The 16,980-nt window shown below is 34.6% G+C and overlaps 1 protein-coding gene across 1 annotated transcript in view; it reads left to right on the forward strand.

The window, feature by feature from the left end:
* Positions 1-2,012: 2,012 nt before the first annotated feature.
* LOC119078851 (transcription factor hamlet-like) overlaps positions 2,013-16,980 on the forward strand; it is a 105,397-nt gene continuing 90,429 nt past the window's right edge. The window contains exon 1 of the mRNA XM_037186561.1: positions 2,013-2,863. Coding sequence (XP_037042456.1) covers positions 2,827-2,863 — 37 coding nt within the window. The 5' untranslated portion in view covers positions 2,013-2,826. The remainder of the gene's footprint in view (positions 2,864-16,980) is intronic.

The raw sequence follows: 16,980 nt of genomic DNA on the forward strand, positions 1-16,980 counted from the left end.
TGTGACAGCTCCGTGTACAGACAGTACACGGGACTCTTAATGTCAAAAGTAAAGGGACTCATAATGTCAAAAGCAAAGCAAAGTTGACGTTTTCGTGTTAGTGGTGTGTGTGATATAATTTTTCAATGAATTTTGGTCATAATTCCTCTAGGTAGTCTACCTCTATGGTAATAAGTAAGACGTCGTCGGCCCATTAAGTACCTCGTGTAGTACACTTGGGAAAATTATAAATATAGTGCAGAATTTGCAACAGCTGGTGTTATATTGTATATGAAGGTAGTGTATTTGTTCAAACACTCGCTAGTCAGTATATGATTGTAACAAACAGCTACTGATGTAAACATGAAGCATGAACACATACCACCTGATAAAATACCAGCTGTTGCAAATTCTGCACTTCAGTGAAATTTAGCGAGTGTATTGATTTTTACATCTATTTCGAGTCGCAAACGTTTTGGATATTTCCTAAACTTTGTTGCACAGTTATTCACCTTACGTCTCGACTTTCTTCTAAATTGCAATTTACCAAGATCAGTCTGTCGGCAAAGTTCAGGTAGCAGTTTATACAGTAAATCACAAACGTTGTAAGTTGACGATAAAAAGCCAGGTAACGTAAATTCCCTTTGTAATTGTATGTAATTTCAATTCGTCGACCAATTAAGATGATTCAAGCTCTACGCGAGGTGTTAATTGAACATTCAAAAAAGATTTTAGGTATTCTTTGGCTACTTCTTTAAAATTATCCTTAGACGATGGAGAAATCAATATTTCGGTCTACAATAACCGAAGTTAGCTTAAAAATTCTGCTTCCCTTTATTTAGATACCACATATTGCCAACCCACAAAATCTACTAAGAGTTGGAAACTTCGGTATATTAATTTATAAAGCTTAATGTAAAGTTAAGCCAAATTTTTTTTTTTTTAGTTTAGTCATTATTCCAAGGAGACAATCGAGATAGGTGCGGAGAGAAGGCAAATAAGTTTCGTTGAATTTGAAAAATGTTAGCAAAATCGCGTGCTACGCGATTAGCGCAGTGATATTCTGTCGTTTGGCATAACGGCAAGCCATCCTAAAAGTAATCGTATCGTTGTCTCGTCTCTGATGCTATGAGCCTTAGACCGCCTTTCTTCATCAGCTGCGAAGTCGACTATACAGTTAACCACAACTGAATTTGTGACGTAATTTGATTCAATGAATGTACAAACCAGGTGTGGTCTGTTCCTACAAACCGGAGGACATCGCATATGAATTCGATATGTCCTCCGCTCCATACAAAGTTTGACACCCGACCATACCTTGTGTTGACGTTCATTGATTTGATTCAGCTGTTCCACTCAGGCAACTTAACTGCCCTAGCCCTATACGTGTTTATACTAGCATTGCTCGCGTGATGGTGGTAAACCGTATAAACACGTATTGGTATAGAACAGTGAGGTTGTATGAGTGACCAGCTGAAAACTAAATACATGCAGAAAATTATGTCACAAATTTTGTTGGGGTTGACGGTAGCTGAAATATTTACCGCGATTCATCCAAGGTTCTGAAAGAACAGGTTAAGACACACATGAGTTGATCACGAAGGCGGTGACACACAAATTTTGACAAATAGATGCTATTTATTGAACATACTCATAACAGATTGTTTGAAGTGTCAACTTGAAGAAAAAAAAATGGGTTTTATCAAGTTGACATTTCAAACAATCTGTAATGAGTATGTTCAATAAATAGCATCTATTTGTCAAAATTTGTGTGTCAGCCGCCCTCGTGGGTGTCTTAACCTGTTCTTTCAGAACCTTGGATTCATCAACATTAAATTTAATCTAAAAAAAAAAACATTTAACTTAGTAGACAGTTGATTGCGATGAAGTTTCAAGTGATGGGAACATCTTAATTTATAGAAATTTATTGACAAATTTCAGTCTCGTCGGTGCTATAGTGTAACAAGTTCATTCAACGATCATTTCAACATTATAACGAGACTAATTCGTATAAAATCCATACGTAAAGTGTTTCTTTACGTCAAACAACTAATGCCCAACCTTATACGTGGTATCTAAAAGCACCGCGATGGAAAAACATAACATTCTATTTTCCCATTTACATTATGTGCATGTGTGTAGTAGACCAGCCAGTAGAACAGAGAACACACTCCGTATGATACACCAACGTATATAAACAACAGAAAATTTTACCTGTAAGAATAAGTCTATACAACAAAACAACACAAAAATTACACACCATCAAAGCATACGGACAGCAAAACTACAAGACAGTCCGCTAGTGGAAATAGCTGGTAAACATTTGGATCGAAAGTAGTGGGGACATTTTATTTTAGTGAAGAAAAGAAAATCACTTTTGATGTAGATAGTGATGGATGGAGAAAATATAAGCGATCCACCTAGTTAATGGGTTTGAATATTTAAAAAAAAATTAGTTTGTTATGCACACTATTGTGTTCAGTTTGTGTTGTGTTCTCAAAACGGATAAACTTGGATTAATACGAAAATTGTTTTGGTTTGCGTGGAGATCTTTTTTTTTCGATGTAATTGAACTTTTGCGATGAGTTGTGAGTTTATCAGAATTGTGTTGAGTCGTGAGTGATTTCATTGCGTTCGTTCAACACTTGTGCATGGATATAATAACTTCATTTTTCATTGAATCGAGTTTCTCTTATCGTGTTACAAAAAATAATAATAAACAAACAGTTTCTGAATCACAAATGTGTGATCACTTCAATAATCCACGTGCGATGAAAGTATGACGACGAGATTTGTAAATGCTTGACAAAGGACCATTCAATATCAAACATTCTCGTTGCCTGTATTATGCGGTCGAAATCTGTGGCTAGAAGATTCGCGCAAGGTAAGTGTTTCTAAGGTTATATGTATTCGAAGTTTGTCGTGATATCGATTTGGCGAACGGAAAGTGTTACCTATATATAAAGTTGGTTTTTTGTCATTGTGGTCATCGTTAAATGGGAAATGTTTAGCCGTCGGTTTTGTGGAATATTTTGTGTATGAAATTTTATCATCGTTTTTGGGGTTGCCCAGTTATTTAGTTGGATATGTCGTCAATTGTGGACATTGGCAGTGGTTATTACCGAAATCTTTGAATCTCAACTTATTGGATCAAAAACATACTAATTTCTAATGTTCGAAAATGCTATCGAATCTTATAAATACGAATTAGACACAGTAGTAGAAAGAGGATTTTAAAGGTTTTATGTATGATGGGGTGGCTTATGTTATCTTTGCAAAATGTTGAGAAGGACCAAAAACTATGAGATTTTGCCGAATTTAAGTGTAAATCAGAGAACTTTGTGCAATTAAATTTGTTTATTTCGAGAATTGTTTGTTGAGATCAAAGACATAGACTCCAATCTGTAGTGACTACACTTTAGTGCATAAGATAGATTGGAGTGTGGAGTCTATTGTTGTTCTCTTTTTCAAATTTGACCTTTGGATAATTTGTTGCCAAAATTCATTCACAATTTGAGAATCTGAAATATTAGGTAGTGGACACCTCTGTAGAGAAAGAAGATGAATTTTGAGTCATTTGCTACCGATAACAACCATAAAAGTAAGCGGTAAGTTCCAACTAACGGCATCTAATATAATAAATTGTATGTTAAAGTAAACGAAGTAAAAGATCTTGCGTAGGAGTTAAACCACTTTTGAAACAAAAGAAGTAACAGATCTGATATCTACGCAACAATTGCCACTCCTAAAGCTTTCGGAGTATTTTTTCCAGACATAGTTTAAGTAAATGATTAGACCCGTACGAAGTACTGGGGTCTTATAGGTTTACGCATACGTTTGTAACACGTCGAATTGGACTCCCTGAGTAAGGGGAAACCTATTGTGGTTGTCTAGAGATGCCAAATCCGCGGAAAAAAAAATGTCCGTCTGTCCGTCTGTCTGTCTGCACGATAACTTGAGTAAAACGCATCCGATTTTGAAAATTCTTTTTTTTCCCGTTTGGTAATGTCAAAAGACAGGCTAAGTTCGAAGATGAGTGATTTTGGATCGACCCCTCCCGAGCTGTGGCCCAATAAGTGCTTTACGGTTTTTCGAAGATATCTCCGGACATTTAAACGTTAAACTTGTAAGTGATACGTCAAATAAAAGGTATTTACAATACCGATCGACAAAAAAAAAGTTTATGGAAATCGGATGACCGACTCGTGAGTTAGACCCCTTGGTGTGGAACAGGCACAGGGCGGCAAGCAGTTTTTGCTTGTAGGTCGGCCACATTTGAACATTTTTCGTCTGTTTTAGCTTTATTAGATAGGTATTGACCGTACCAATCAGGGAAAAAAAAGTTTATGAAATTATGTTCTCCGGAGCGTGAGCTAGGTCTCTTGGAGTGAGCTCTTATCTGGCTACTCGGAAGTACAGTGAACGTGGTGTATTTTGACAATATCTCGAGTAAATTTTGACCGAATTTCATGATTTTTTTTTGTTTGAAAGGTATTAACGAATGTAAAGCGTCGGTACTATTTCCGGTCTCCTAACAAAATGGCTGCCGGCGGCCATATTGGATTTTAGTAAAATAGAAATATCTTGGGAAAAATGATACTTAGAGAGTTTCTGTTAACATGGAAATAATTTGTTAAGTGTGAGGGGTTTCAGGGATTCCATATACGGACATCTATATATACCTATATACAGCTATATTGAGCTATATACAGGCATATAGAGCTATATAATAGCATATATTTATCTGTGAAATGTTTACTTATAGTGAAATATAGGTAAATATAGCGGTATACAGCTGTTTAAATAGGAATTTATGAAATTTGTCTTCGTACGGGGCTGTCTATATTGCCTCCGGCAATTTAGTTGTATATGATAACAAGGCAAAGAGTGGATAATGTAAGTGATTTTAAAGGGAGAATAGTTTTTCAGCAGAGAAGAAAATGAAGTAAGAGAAATGAAGAGTTTCACATTAAAGGCTTTTGATACGAATAGGTGTTTCGTACGGCTCGGCGTTAGCTATGTTTCTCAATGGGTGAGTAATGAGGTGATTGGGCATGTCTGTTGACTTAATTGATTTCAATAATTTATTTTTGACAATAACAATAACACATAGCCGATTTTGTAACCTAAAAATACAATTTTATAAATTCGCGCACGGGACACAGAATGTATTGGTGCGGTTGGTATTTTAAAAGAGTATTGGTACTACAGAACTTTATCCTTTAAAGTTCATGTTGTGGTTGCTTGATCAAAAGATTCAATTGATTCATTATCAATTTGAGGATAATTAGTAGGAAAACAATCGAACATGTTTCATTTCCCTAGAAAACTAGTGGTTGGGAGATGTGAACAGATGTGAGATTTCCTAAAACCATTACAATTCACTCAACATTTTCGAATAGAAGATTTTTTGTGGGTTTCAAAAACTCCTTTTGGCTTCCATTCCGTTCGTTTAGTTGTACATGTATCTGAAAATGCTTACCAAATTTTAAGCTAAAATTATCACAGAGTAGACGTTAAGCTAGAATCCTTTATCTGGCGCGTTGATACCTTTTTCAGTTGATTCCACTTCTCAACTAACTTCACAAGACAGCAGGCAAATCTACATTAAGATCTACAAACGTATGAAATCTCATTAATTCGTTTCCTTAAAGAAATTTAAAAATTATTCCAAATTTAAAGCGTCAAAGTTTTATAGTACATACGATAAATGGTCGGAATATTACCAACAACCAATTCGTATATAGTTAGTCGTACTGTATACCAGCTGAGTACACCGGCAGTGTAATCTAGAAGGCATAGTCGTTCGCTCGATATAGTGAAATAGTTGTAGTCGGGGTGGTAAAAGATGCAAAATCTTTTACTTCAATAGTTTTAACGCCCATTTTTTCGAGAACACAACAGCATTGTTGTCGATGAGAGGTGACATAGCCTCTCTATTCTACCTCTGTGTAAATTTACTTGTTTCAATTTATTTAAAGTACGCACCAACAAATTATGCAACCGTATGCCTTGCATTTTGTCATTGTTTTCGTAATGTTCCGAAAAACCCATTAAAATCGAATCATTTTCCCTTTTTTTTGTAAACGTAGACAAGCAATTCACATTGACAATAAAACGGACTCGGATTCATTATATGCATTTATGCAATGTCACAGTCCACATTATATTGTGCAGTTGCAGAAAAAGAAAAAACAAATTATTTGGTGCACTTTTTTTTGCAATGCACAATTTTAAGTAGCCTTCGCGTACAGACACAACGTTTTTATGATCATGTTTCTTCGAATATCGCTTAAAAATAAGTTATATTTCTAATGCAATTATTAGTTGGGTTTAAAAATAACTTTCGTAATTTCATGCAGTCACAATATAAATTGTTATTCTATTATGCCGTTTCGACTGCATGTGTACATATGAAGTATTTTAACATTTTATGCAGATAGATACATATTATATGCTAAGCATAAAATTTATCCATTAAATAGAATATTGTGTAAATATAAGAAAGTGTTCTGCAATATAATGTCGGGTTACGAGGCCAAAATGTAAAGCATTTTGACGTGACGACTTTCATTCCTGTAATAGTCGTCAAAGAAATTTCAAATTGAGGAACGCCTTGGACGCCTTGGTAGGCCGTCCACAGTTGTGCAAGTTGTTTTGCAGCCATTGCGCGACCAAAAATTTCCTACATTGAAATGAACTAATGAGCTCGAGCTGTCAGTTCTATGAGTTCCCAAATGTTATCATATTACCCTGGACTTTTGATCATTAAATTGTATACCGCGACTTACATACTAAAATCAACTTACTGAGAAATTTTAGTTTTCCAGATAATTTTGACCTTAACCGGCGTTAAAAACGTTAAAATCTATTACGGATGTTCTTGTCACATGCGTAAGACTCAACTAAAAAAACACATTTCAAACTTTGAAAAATTGAATTTCCGCACAGTGCTTCGATTTACAATGTTAGTCGCTGTAGTTATCCCCCAAATTTTTCTTTAAATAGAATTTTATTAGATTTATCGACACAAATCTGGTACTTCCTTTGTTAAAGACGCATTTAACTATATAAGATATTGTAAGAAACAGCTAATCACTTAGTTTTGGTCATCGTTGTTAGGTGACAAATTGTATAGTTCAACCCTGGACTTCCAAAGTCGGTCAAACGATTTGTAGTTGCTTATATCACAATATCCAAAACGTATTACTTGCACCGAAAAGTAAATTGCATCGAAATGAAAACTAAAATTTTCCCAATATAACAACAACGTCAGATATGCGATATTCACAAACGTTCAGATAGTTTTGGCATGAATTGGATATTCTGTTTGATTTACCGGAAATTATGCTGCCATCTGCGTATTGCATTACCATGAACCGGAAATAATACTAGGTGCTCCAAACAATCACTGTACTTCTTTGCACTGTTTATTGTAATTTTCAGTTTGATTCCTCCAATATTCTGTATGTGTTATAGCATCTGTACTGTTGTATGATTCAATATCGAACTTGCCACCGAATATATACTTCTACCAGAACAATCGAAATAAACTGATTGATTTTAATTAATCTGTGCAAATGTAATATATAGAGGTGAGCGTCACGACGACGACGACGGTGTTATACTGTGAATATGTGTGTAGATTAGTTGAGAAAATGTAACATGAAGGGGTAAACATTTTCAATGGGAAATGTATTGACAATGCGGACACGTGTACATCATCCATCTTCGTGTCTATGGAAGACATAAACATTAAAACGAGGGAAACTTTGAAGGGATGAAAAGGGATATATTTGGAAGGAAGGATACAATTTAACACGAAACTAAAGTCGAAGTTTACATGAATCCGTAAATGATAAATTTATTTCGGTGGTTCAAGTACTTTTAAAGTTATTTTTGCAAAGCGAATGTAATTTGGGCTTGATTTGTTACATTAGAGGAATTTGATTCTTCTGACTTTAATATAAATTTGCAGTTCGATGTGCTCAGTGCTCTGAATTCTGAAGAAAACAACGTTCTAAATGTCTCTGAATTTAAAAAGGTTTCGCTTTGAACAGGGCCAATTTTTGGAATAAAAATCTCACAGCGGTGACCACGTAAAAAATTCCAATTTCGTATCTAAGCTCCTTCTCCTTTCCGTTTCTCTTCTTTCTCTCATTTCGTATGACAAATAAGAGAAATCAGACAAACAGAAGAACAGCTTAGTTACGAAAGTAAGATTTTTTATGGGCACAAAACAGTATAAAATTCAAAATTTTGTTTCAGGAATTTTATGGAATCTTTTATAATTTAATTCCAAAAACATGCCTTTAACTGTTGTTGACTGGTCATTATTCCGGTTTAAGTGAATATAAAAATTATGCGAGAAATCCTGTAATTTTATTCCATTAATTTAGTGGTTCTTTGCTGCTAATCTTTCACAGACTTTAGATATTTCACCAGTTATCAAATCTATTACTAATCTATTACAACAATGGATGTAGGAATTTTAACTTGGTACAAAATCTTTGACTTCTTTTGTTTTAAATTATATTTTTGCTTTTTTAGACCAAATTAACCAGAGCTCACCAATCAGGTCTTGGTGCCCTTAATATGGAACACACCTCCGTTCGTCCCAGTGACGTCTGTGTGGAGAGGTAGTCCAGACGTCACTGGGACGAACGGAGATATATTCCATATTCAGGGCACCAAGACCTATCCAACGCACTCTGTCACCATTGTGTTGCCTAATGTTATCCAACTACTTCAGTACGTTTAGATATGGTCAGTTACTTTCTTGTATTCGCACACATTTTACGAAACCTATAGCCACTGTTGTCTCTATCCCACAAAAGCTGAAAATTACACAAAAATGCCTCTTCCAATAAAAATAATTTCCCTCTGTTTATTAATTTGCCTCTTGACCGCAGCGGGTGCTGAAACTATACACGGAATGACTTGCGTGCCCTATAATTTACCCCCCAACTCGAGTCTCGAGTCAAATATTACGTTGCGTCACTCTATCCTTAATTATCAATACATAAAGTGATATCAGATTTTTTTTTGTCATTACATGTTCGTTACATTTGCGAAGAATGGGGTCGCTGTAAAATGTTTGATATGGTTATTGTTGTTGAAGTAAAGTGGTTTATCATATAAATCTATTGTTTCGCAGGGGTTGAGTGCTCTGTTAGATATTACTTATATGAAGTGATAAAACTTTATTATTGCGAATTAAAAGTGGTATTTGAGCGTGGTTTCTATGTTATTCTACTCAATAAATTCGACTCGTTTATTTTATGCTGAAAATATTGCCATGTATAACTGCATCCTGTTGTTCCTCAATTTTTTTTTATTTTCTTCATAACGCACACATGAGCTTATATCTCTTCCTTTCAAACAATAGCCCATATATGAGCCATCTTCTGATGTACAAAGAATAAGATCAGGTAATTCAATGGTTATACATATTATACGCGCCGTCTATCTTGATGTATAACATCAAAGACAATAATATACACAGTCGGAAGAAACAATTGATAAAACTTTCGAATAAAGATGTAAGAATAGTCATCCATTCAAGTGAATTGAATGGAAAAAATGCTCTTCCCGTATGTTGAATGAATCTTCTTTTTCGAAACAGGATGTTCCAAATCAGAATGCATCTACCGGTGTCTGATGTGATCGCACAAGGGCAAGTTGTAGATGAGCATTTTGATTGTGGTCTGGAAGTCTTATTACTTCTTTTTCTTCTTTTTTCTTTTGATTTATCATCGGTTTGGCGAAACAAGGTTGAAATCGAAAATTTTAATGTTTGAGTTTCTTGGGTATGAGACACGTACTCCGTCTTTTTAGTGCAATTTAATCATTTGTATTATATAATTAGGTTAGGGCATCCAGATCGGATATGTGTGCGAATCAATTTTTATTCGGCATCTCGGCGTGAAATCGGTGAAAAAAGGTATTGGTATTTAACTGAAGTTTCTCTCGGCGTCAACCAGTGCACATATCTGATCCAGACAATTAATTTTTATCGACGCGAGGGGACATCCTTCAAGGACGTTCGCAATTCAGTTATTGCCATACAGGTCTTAAGTCTTTAATATCTCCAAAAATACGAATTTCTGAGGTGTCAGATGCATGACCAATTCTGTTAAATGCAACCCCTAAAACATAAAACACAAAGATTAGAACTTAAATTTAACTTTCAAAGATGTGTCCAGTTACAACTCTGTCTGGCATCACTGAATTGATGTAGTCCTAAATGAATGTCCCCAAGGCATGATTCTAATCAAAAACTTGTTCTAAGATATGTCTCTAACAAAACATTTTTAACGAGATTTTTCGTCCTGCAACTATTATATAAACTAAGGTATATCGAGATGTTCTCCTTGAGCGTACAGCAAGTACCAAGTTACCAAGTAGTTAAACATTTTTATTGGCTAAGAAGCCAGCACGGTGCACCTTCAGAAACGTGTTCTTATTCTTCAAATGAAATTCAATTCAAGTCATTATTTCATTAGTCAGCTAGTTTTTAATGATAAAGTTTGCTTAATGGCTCAAGTCTAGTACCGTACCAGTCACTGTGTGGGAACAATAAATTCTCATTCGGAAAGAAGGCGTTAAACATTTTGTCAAACTGCAACTCAACTAGACTGAAGAAGAAGTTTTTTATTTCCAATTTTTATTGCAAATCATAAAAGCAGAAATGATTTGAAATTCAAATCGATTTTGCTTCAGTTGATGCAGTTAAAAAAAAGTGTTCACTTTATAATTACACATTCAGAATGGCCGTTTTGTGATAACACCAGTCACATTCAAGCCAATTCGTTATCGTCTCACCATATCTAATTTGCGTATTGTGGTGTAGTTATATGTTTTAAAAACTTATATGTTTGACATTGTTCCGCTGAGAGAACGTAATCAATGTAACTTGTTAAAGTGAAAAAAAATTCTTTCACAGATAATTCAAATTATTTTTATGTTTATAGAACGCACGGGGTATGCATATAATGTATCCGTGTTGTACATACAAGCATTGCTTGATGTTTCATTATTGAAAAAAATGAAAATAAAAAACAAAACAAATCCAAAGAAAAATTAATTTTCCGAAGCGATAAGGAGAGTACCTCTCTGAAATATATCTTTTGTGTTTCTCAAATGGTTTTTTTTCCTTGGCGTTTTTTTTTTAATTTGATGGTGAATTAGAGCGCAGAAATTAATTTTTGCAATATAGAAATTGAATTTGTGTGCGCTTAATATTCATTATTGACCATAACTCAAATAACATTGCACAATATTACATTTGACAAACAATAAATTTTGTGAGTCGTTAAATATTTATATTGCATCATTCGTATAGTGTGCTTAATGCACCTTAGACAGTATTCATGTTCGCCATTAAATTTTAAATTGCCAATTTTATTGGTTTTCGTCTTCTCGATCTAGCTGAGCCAGCTGAGCTTAAATTAGAACTCTAACGAAGTTGCATTTATTTTTGATAAGATTTTTGGAGACGGCAACCGAAGGACTCGAAGGTGATGGATACAGTCAGACACAGAATGGATACTCTTCCTTTACGTAATGATACTTATTACACTACCTACCACATTACTTTTTGATTCTATAAAGTTTTTCGATGAATTTGGGTTATTTTCGACATACCAGTCTCCTATGGTGTTTCCTAGATTTTTCGTTATACGAAACACAGCCTAACTATTTGAATTAGTCTCACCATACGTCCAAAAATACTGATATCTCTCAAAAACTCTTTCAAATGGTAAAGTCACAATGACTTCAGTCAGTAACCCGTAACCCTTTAAAGGTTTTTTTTTTGACTGATGTATTGCTACACTACCTACCAGGTCCTAATATTTGTCAAAAGTTTCACAAATTTTGACAAATGTTAGAAAAACTTTTGACAAATATTAGGCCCTGCTACCTACCACTATACTTTTCGAACTGTAGTATTAGCACCTAAGCGAGTGTAGCTCAACATACAATGGGCATTTTAGCTAACATTATAGGGAAACCAAAATTTGTATTTTTATGTGGTTGAAACGCTAAACTACCTTTAAGTTGAGCCTAGGTCTGTGGGTATGAATCCTGACGGTATAGAAATTGGGTCAGACATGTTTTTCATAGCTTACTAAGCGAAACCTTACTTGGACATATCTTTGTTTTGTTTTACAAATGGTTAAATCTGCTACTTCTTTTGTTTAAATCATTGTCAAATCTTTCGTACACATTTTCCACTTCGTTTGTTGTTGGATAATATATAAGTGGCTAGCTAGAGGCTATCAATATTTTTCGTCGTCGTTGTTGGTAGCAGATGCAAGCTGTTTATAAGTCGTTAGAACCAGAATTTCTAATTCTTTTTTCGGTCGGATAATTTCAAATCGAATTTGTCTGACATCGCTACCCCGACATCTATTTCCAGGTTTCTAATAAAGTCTGCACTACGTTTCTTTATTTAGAATACAAAAAAACCTATTCCGATGTTCTCTGCTAATAAATTTCTCATGATACAGAAAGTATTCCAATAATTTCCGAACTTAACGCCTTAACAAGACCGTTAAATCCAATGAATTTTTAACATTGCGTGCTAGTAATTTCACTAAACATCAACAGACACTTTACGCCACCACTAAACCCTATTTTTTCTATTCGAATCTGTTTTTTTTTTTCGTTAAGGAAAAATGTTTCAATTAAACCACTAAATTGTTGTAGGATTTCCATCTGTTTTTCTATTTAGCTTTTTGGGGCGCTATATCTGGTGAGCGTATCTTCTAAATATTACATTCATTATGTCGTGTTAAATTACCTTTCATTTCCCTCTGCCGTCGCAGAGACAATAAACACATATAGGATGTCTTATTGAGTCTATTGAATTAAAGTAAATGGAAATTATACTCTTCGACGTGGATTGAAAGGAATATTAATTGAATGTTGGCTTCATAGTAAACAATAGAAGTTGTGGTATATAGATGTGCGTAGCGAAGAAACGTTTTATGATCGATTTTACCATCCATTGTTAGACGTATCCACATTGTGGTAACATTGAAATGGTAGTGCATTATTGCAATAAATAAATGTTTCAAGAATTATAGCTCAAAAGAGTCACATTCAATATGGTTTTCTGCGGAAAATTTTCCACAAATCTATATTCTACAGTCGTGTTATACTGTAGCGTGCAGCGTTGATTGTTCTTTCAAAAAAAAAAATCGACAAAAAGAATTTACAGTCGATGTCAGTGAAATTTAGAGATCTATTTGTTCAAGCTATTTTTCAGCTGGTGTAGTCATACAAACAAAACTGCTCATACGACTTTATACGTGGTGTACGTGAAACTATTTTACCCGTTTCATAAAATGCAACGAAAACTATTGTTTTTGTAAATTGAGCAAATGATGACGCAATACTTCTGATCGCATTTTCAACCGGATTGAGGGACCTTAAATTTTCCATTTTTGATGTCTTCAGTTAGGAGTTGTATTCAGATGCATTCAGGAGTTAGATGTTACTGAATTTTCCTCACAATCTCAGCACTACTACCTCCAATTTGCAACTTATGCAACAATAACAGTATGATAAAGTAACCTCGAGGTCTTTTGAAAAACAGCCTACCAAAATCGGACGCATTTTCCAGTGGACTTTTTTAAATGTACTTGGAAAGGTATTCGACCCCAGAAGAATCCTCTACATAAGGACCTTCATGTCAGAGATTCGTTTGTTATCCATAAAGTCGACAACAAAGAGCGATTAACTCTGACTGTTGTTCTGTTATATATCAAATTATATGTTGTTATTAATGAAGTACAAGATTTTGTATCAACATCTCAATGACACTTTGAACAAAAGAAGGAACAGATTTTATGATCATACCGCGATACGTAATATCCATTTGTAAATTATTATTAGGTCATGTGTATTTGTATTAGAAGCACAAATTTATGGTTCAGTTATATGACTTTCTTCCCCAAAAAAACAGTCGTTTCACATAATTTATCATACATTAGTCGCGTGCTTCTCATAAACCACCAAAGTCACCATTACAGAACGTTGGTCAATTCAACAGATACGTATCTCTTTTCCACCGTGCTGAAGCACCTGGTGACATGAGTTCAGTTGAGTGAGCTATAAATATGTCAGATAGGTTCGAAGCGGTCACATCTAAAGTAATGTTCATATTTCGTTACAACAAATCGTACAATTTCAAGTTATACCGCAGATACATATACGTAATGGGGAGGTATGGGAAAGGGAGACCGCGGTTTTCCTTTTTGTTATAAGTGAAAACAATGTACGGTGAATGAAATTTTGTGTGAATGTCGCGTTATTAATTTACATTTTTATATGAAAATGATTTGAATCAGTGTTATCGTGGCCAATTTATCTTTATGACATAAAGTTAAGTATCGGTCAACAGAAGTCCTATCGTTACATACATATAGGTATACATGATTGCTTGTAAAAGAACGGTGGGGGGATTCAATGGAATTAACAGAACACGCTAAATTTACACACAATACAATACCCAACTAATCATCCCTTTATTGCATGTTGTGGTAATTGCGTGCATGACTGAATTTTCTTGAGGATTTATTAAGCACACTATGTAAATTGGATGTGATATGAATTCATTGATTGAGCTGGATAAATGAACGTTGAACAGTCTTTTGGGACGATATTTTCGTCAGCATTTCCACTTGTTTATCTCCGATATTTTTGTGAACGAAACGTCTAAGCGAAAAACTGACACCGAAATTATTTACGAAGTTTATTGGCTTTCAGTGCTATATGGCGCCAAATTTGTGCAACTTCAGAGTCTAAACAAATCGTGAATTACACATTTTATTGCAGTTGTCTTAATCATTATCCTGGCTCAGTTGTTTTGAATATTTTCGCATATAGCTGAACTGATGTTTTGGTTTGAAAAGGTTTATGGGTTTTTCTTTTGGAATTAATTAGCAACATCATTTCATATTCTGATGTCATTGTGTTGTGTTACAGATAGATAGAATAATAAATAGTCAGAGTGGCCATGGACAAGTTAATAAAGCGATGGTGGTCTTTAAACGTTCTGAGGACTTATAATACCTATCACTAAATCGTATATTTGATTTGGGTATTTGGAAAACATTTTTTTTATTAAAATAACATACAGATGACCATGGCTTAAAACTTGTCATACAAGCAAAATATGGTTGTTAAAGTGGTTTTTGAAAGTAAAGTTATCGCAGCACCATAAACATTTCGATTAGGATGGTTTCTTTAATTTGTTCTTTTGGGATTGTATAATGCGAGAACGTCCTAATGTATTGCATTAAATCAATGATTTAAAATTCGTGACGAATAATCTCTTTTCAACAACGATGGAAAACCCAATCAATTTTTTTTGACCAGAGTTGAACAAAAGAAGTAATAGAGCTGATATCACTGACTGAGTATACTTGAAACAAAAGCCGTAATAAATTCAATTGTTCAGGTTTTCTTCCTATGTATTTTCGCGCACGGGGGTTTAATAGAAGATTACATTGGATGCTGCGGAGGTAGTTCATTACATGAGGCATCAATTTTGTGATACGAGCCGAACTCACAAGTATGGTTTTAAGGTTTCAAGGAAACGGTCATTTTGACAAGGTTAGAGTGTGATGCATATCCGAGTCGAAGGCGAAGGCCTCATCGAAATCAGAATAACACATATGTACATTTGAATTTACATTAACCGTCGATACCGCGCAATATTACAATATTACGCGGTATCGACCAGGGACTAAAATAGGGATTTTTTTCGGTGTAGCCACATCTTGTCAGGGCCCATGTTTTCGCTCTGAAGGGGCCAAATCTAATATGTAAAACAAAACTTGGGTGAATAAACTTGTAGTCACAGACTTTATTTTAATCATGTTCCTTAACTGGTTCTCAGTTTCTGAATTTGAGAGAGGAGCAATTGATATTTTTTTTAAAGTGACTTTTGATGATGCAAAAATAGAAAACTGCCCAACCCTTAAAGTATAAATAAATCTCTGATTCAAGTAAATAATTATTTAATTATTTAATTGCGTATAGCGGTTTTTACAGAATGTCTTAATTCTTTTAAGGCTCAGCCGGAAATCCACTCATCTGGTCCGTCTGATCATTTCATAGACGAACAAAAAATTCAAACTTTGATTTTGTGCTGCCGCGCGCAGTGTTACAAAACGTTACTGTCACATTCATAAATCTATTTTTGACATCAGTACGTCACTTTGCGACCCCTTTATGTCCGGAATTACCCTACAGTAACAGTAGACTTTCGAAAAACCAAGAAAAAATTTTGTTGGTTTTTTGGGTTTTGGAGCCCATTTTCCCCGTGAGGGGTATGTAAATTTTCCATGTTAAATATAAAAATCCTAAGGACGTTGCAACTTGCATTGAGACACCTCAAGCATACTCCTTATTGTATTTTCTATGTTCCCGAACCTACCTGCTCACCACTCGCTGTAAAACAGATCTCTTATTCCACATTTTCATCAATAACCAAAAAAATTCAAAAAAGCCTCATGAAATAAAATCGTTGTCTTTAACATTTCTGCAGTAGTAAGTGAAGGCGAGAGGCAGAGGAACATAGAAAATACCATAAGAAGTGTGCTTGAGGTGTCTCAATGCAAGTTGCAACGTCCTTAAGATTTTTATATTTAACAAGGAAAATTTACAAACCCCTCACGGGGAAAATGGGCTCCAAAACCCAAAAAACCAACAAAATTTTTTCTTGGTTTTTCGAAAGTCTACTGTTACTGTAGGGTAATTCGGTACAAAAAGGGGTCGCAAAGTGACGTATTGATGTCAAAAATAGATTTATGAATGTGGCAGTAACGTTTTGTAACACTGTGATGCCGTCAGTTCGATTTTTGAAAATTTCGTCGTTTTCGGTCTTCGTCACATATATCGATTTTTAACGGTCACACGCTAAAAAAGACTTTTAAGTCCTAGGTATGAGATGTACTATTTTAGGCTTTATTTTTTTTGTAAAATAAT

This window comes from Bradysia coprophila, unplaced genomic scaffold (genome assembly GCF_014529535.1).
Source record: "Bradysia coprophila strain Holo2 unplaced genomic scaffold, BU_Bcop_v1 contig_297, whole genome shotgun sequence".
NCBI classification, from domain to species: Eukaryota; Metazoa; Arthropoda; class Insecta; order Diptera; family Sciaridae; genus Bradysia; species Bradysia coprophila.